This window comes from Limulus polyphemus, unplaced genomic scaffold, assembly GCF_000517525.1.
Source record: "Limulus polyphemus unplaced genomic scaffold, Limulus_polyphemus-2.1.2 Scaffold429, whole genome shotgun sequence".
NCBI lineage: Eukaryota > Metazoa > Arthropoda > Merostomata > Xiphosura > Limulidae > Limulus > Limulus polyphemus.
Genome location: NW_013666039.1, coordinates 85026 through 89176, shown reverse-complemented (window position 1 = coordinate 89176; position 4151 = coordinate 85026). Strand labels below are relative to the sequence as shown.

General features: G+C 32.3%; 1 protein-coding gene across 1 annotated transcript in view; it reads left to right on the top strand.

Moving 5' to 3' along the window:
* The window catches only part of LOC106458205 (latrophilin Cirl-like), a 107766-nt gene that overhangs the window by 88311 nt on the left and 15304 nt on the right, over window positions 1–4151 (top strand). The window contains exon 11 of the mRNA XM_013917681.2: window positions 1309–1358. Within this exon, the coding sequence (XP_013773135.2) occupies window positions 1309–1358 (50 nt within the window). The remainder of the gene's footprint in view (window positions 1–1308; window positions 1359–4151) is intronic.

Here is a 4151-nt window from a genome sequence, read left to right as displayed (position 1 = left end):
AAAATGCAAAACTGAACATTTGTATGTACCCCCGCATGGACCTAATGAACCTCCATACCAATTTTCACGAAGATCCATCCAAACCCTACGAAGTAATTACATGGACAGACAACAGACAGTACTATTATATTTATATAGAAACTTGAATTAACTGATCGAGTGTGAGGATTAGGAAATGTTATTTCAACATATTCTGTATGGAGCTATGTTAACTCCTCTTTGTCATCTTTATAGTTTGAATTCCTCGGAAAACAATACGAGCTTGGTCGTATTAAAACCAGAATTTGAATTATTACAATATTCTACATTAGGATTGCGTCAGTGATGTTGATTAAAACTTAGATTCTCGTACGTCTGGGATTGTTTAACAGAGTATCGACAAACTGAGATGAGAATTCAAATAAATTTTACCTTTTAAAAGTACCAAACATCATAAGATGGGGATTGATAACAATTTCTTCAAACATCGAACATAATATTTGCGTAGGCTAGTCAAAATTAATATATCAAATGATCCTAGTCAATAGATGGCAGCACCATTCCATTTTCGCTCGTTCTCTGGAAAAACAACAACAACAACAACAAGTGAATTTATTATTTTGTTTTGAGTTTACTTACTTATTAAGTATGATTTTATTACAGGATATAGCTTTAAGAGTAAGGAAGATTATTTTTTTTTAAAAAAAAGGTATTACGTTTCGATCACTGGTACAATCTCTAATTTGTGTACTTGAGAATGATCGCACCAGTGATCGAAAAAGCCATTACTGTTCTAAAAAAAATATTAAGTTATTCCTATCGAGATGATAATAATAAACACATGTACCTGAATTGTCCTACTCAAGTTTAAATACCTTTATTGTGTCAAAGAAGGAATGCGTGTATAAACTACGTAAGAATTTAACGGTCGTTGTGTGTATCGAACATCTTAAATAGTGTTAGTTTATTTATCTTTCAAGTACTGAACATCATAGGTGGATGTTCAAACTTTTTTCTGATCATCAAATATCATAGAATGGCATACCAAATGTCTGACTTTGTCGTGCAATAAGTGTTTGTATGTATACTTTTGAATTTAATATTGTCTAAAATCACACTGTAAAAATAGTCACTTTGTAGTTATAACACAACATCTGGGTTGTATGAAACATTGGGCGAAGGGCAACATCAAAATGGTATTTTTGTTTTGAATGTAGTCTATGTGGCTCGTGTAATATATTACAACCTAACTTTTATGTTGTTAGAAATATATTTATTTTTCTGACACAAAAAGTATAATTTTATAATGTAGTTTTTTTTTTTTTTCAGGAAGAAAATGTCACAAACCCACAATGTGTGTTCTGGGATATAACATTAAGGTATGTGAAACACGTAACTATAGCACCTAGTCTAGTCTATTACAGTTGACGTTACGCGTTGATTCGTTAGTTACCGTTTTTCAGTAAAGGTATATTAACAAAATAAAAATCATTCCTATACGATGTTATTGTGAAGTAACACTCATTATTTCTCAAGAAAAGTCTGGAAATTCTACGAATTCATGTAATAATAATAATAATAGAAAAGAGAGAGACAAAAATAAAAACTGAAAAGCATGCAATCTAGAGACATAATGACCGTTTCTCTGAAGGCTTTTCAAAGAGTTTTGTGATAAGCCTAATTTTGTGTTAAGACGACAATCGATATATACATAATCTACAAAATAAAGGAATAAACAAAAAAAAAAAAAACCTTATTTAAAAACCACCTGAATATGCTTGAAGGTGATCTGCACAGGTTCTAACAAGCGAAACGTCTTTCTTCTACCCACAGAAACGGCAACAACTCGAGAGTTGAGTACCCACGTAACGTTTGTAATGTCCTGTCCCTGAGTCATGTGGGAGTGGAAACCAGCATCAGGTTTTAATAGCTCGTCAACTTTGTTGTAAAGACGAAAAACTACACGAGCTAATCCTGTAAACAATAAGATAGATTAAAACTTTACTATAAAGACGAATATTTATAGGTATGTCTTGTAAAAATTGAAACGCTTTACTATGAAGACGAAAACTGTACGAGCTAGTTCTGTAAACAGTAAAATAGATTACCACTTTACAGTAAAAATAAAAACTATACGATAGAGTCCTGTAAACAATAAGACGGGTTTACACTTTAGTATAAAGACGAAAACTGTACGAGTTAATTTTGGAACAATATAACAGATTAACACTTTATTGTGACGAATATAAGCTACACAGGCACAACCTGTGTTATATCGTTTACAGGTTGATTTCGTATAATAATTTAGAACCTTTATTTACAACAAACAAAGTGCGAATGTTTTAAATTGTTTACAGGTTGATTTCGTATAATATATAACCTTTACAACAAAGTGTGAATGTCTTATATTGTTTACAGGTTGATTTCGTATAATAATTTAGAACCTTTATTTACAACAAACAAAGTGTGAATGTTTTATATTGTTTACAGGTTGTGCTTGTGTAGCTTATATTCGTATAATATATAACCTTTACAACAAAGTGTGAATGTCTTATATTGTTTACAGGTTGTGTTTGTGTAGCTTATATTCGTTACAACAAAGTGTGAATGTCTTATATTGTTTACAGGTTGATTTCGTATAATAATTTAGAACCTTTATTTACAACAAACAAAGTGTGAATGTTTTATATTGTTTACAGGTTGATTTCATATAATATATATAGCCTTTACAACAAAGTGTGAATGTTTTATATCGTTTACAGGTTGATTTCGTATAATAATTTAGAACCTTTATTTACAACAAACAAAGTGTGAATGTTTTATATTGTTTACAGGTTGATTTCATATAATATATAGCCTTTACAACAAAGTGTGAATGTCTTATATTGTTTACAGGTTGATTTCGTATAATAATTTAGAACCTTTATTTACAACAAACAAAGTGTGAATGTTTTATATTGTTTACAGGTTGTGCCTGTTTAGCTTATATTCGTTACAATAAAATGTGAACGTTTTATATTGTTTTCAGATTGTGCTTGTGTAGCTTATATTCGTTACAATAAAGTGTGAATGTTTTATATTGTTTACATTTACACTTTGTTGTAAAGAATACAAGCTACACAAGCTCAACCTGTAAACACTATAACACATTTACACTTTGTTGTAAAGAATACAAGCTACACAAGCTCAACCTGTAAACACTATAACACATTCACACTTTGTCGCAAAGATTATTAACTGCACTACCTCAGTGTGTAAACACTATAACACATTCACACTTTGTCGCAAAGACTATTAACTGCACTACCTCAGTGTGTAAACAGTGTGGATATGTTAAGTTTTCTTGTTTCGAATAGGTGCAACAGAGCGTAGCATTTGACAGAAAAAACAAATTCACACATGCATGACTGTTAGTACTATACACAAGTACCTGTCACACTTTTATTTATGAAAGAGAGAGAGAGACAGATAGTTAAATACTCACCATCGTTAGAATATTCAATTAGAGACTGGGCAGGAAGGAGTAGCGAATCCTGGACTCTAAGCCAATTCGAACCCGGGATCTGGGTTGGAAGAGGAAATACCAGATTTTGGGTTGTCCTAACATTTACGGCCTCAACCAGCATTACTAGAAGAACATAAATGAACAGAAACATTACATGAACATCAAACATGTTGAGTTCTGAGATACTGGATAGTCTAAATATCAAATATCTGGACGGAGTTCGCAAAACGATTCGTTTTTTGATTAAATTCCTTATCAGGTACTGAAAGCATACTAAAAGTACAAGACGCTTCTGTTTCTACCAATGTCTGTCTGTCTGTCTGTCCTTCTGTAAGACGAAGTTAATCTCTCGACAGTATGTTAATGTTCAATCTTTATTCTTCTCAATTAACACGAGGATATTAACGTGTGATAAACGCCTCTTTAGGCTATCGACATGTGTCAATTCTACTTTAAGACATTAACACACGATGAGCTGTTGTCTTGGATTATTAACATATGGTAAACCGTGCTTTAGGATATTAACGTGTGGTAAGTTATACTTTAGTTGGTTGTTTTGAATTTCGCGCAAAGCTACACGAGGGCTATCTGCGCTAGCCGTCCCTAATTTAGAAGTGTAGGACTAGAGGGAAGGCACTAGTCATCACCACCCACCGCCAACTCTTGG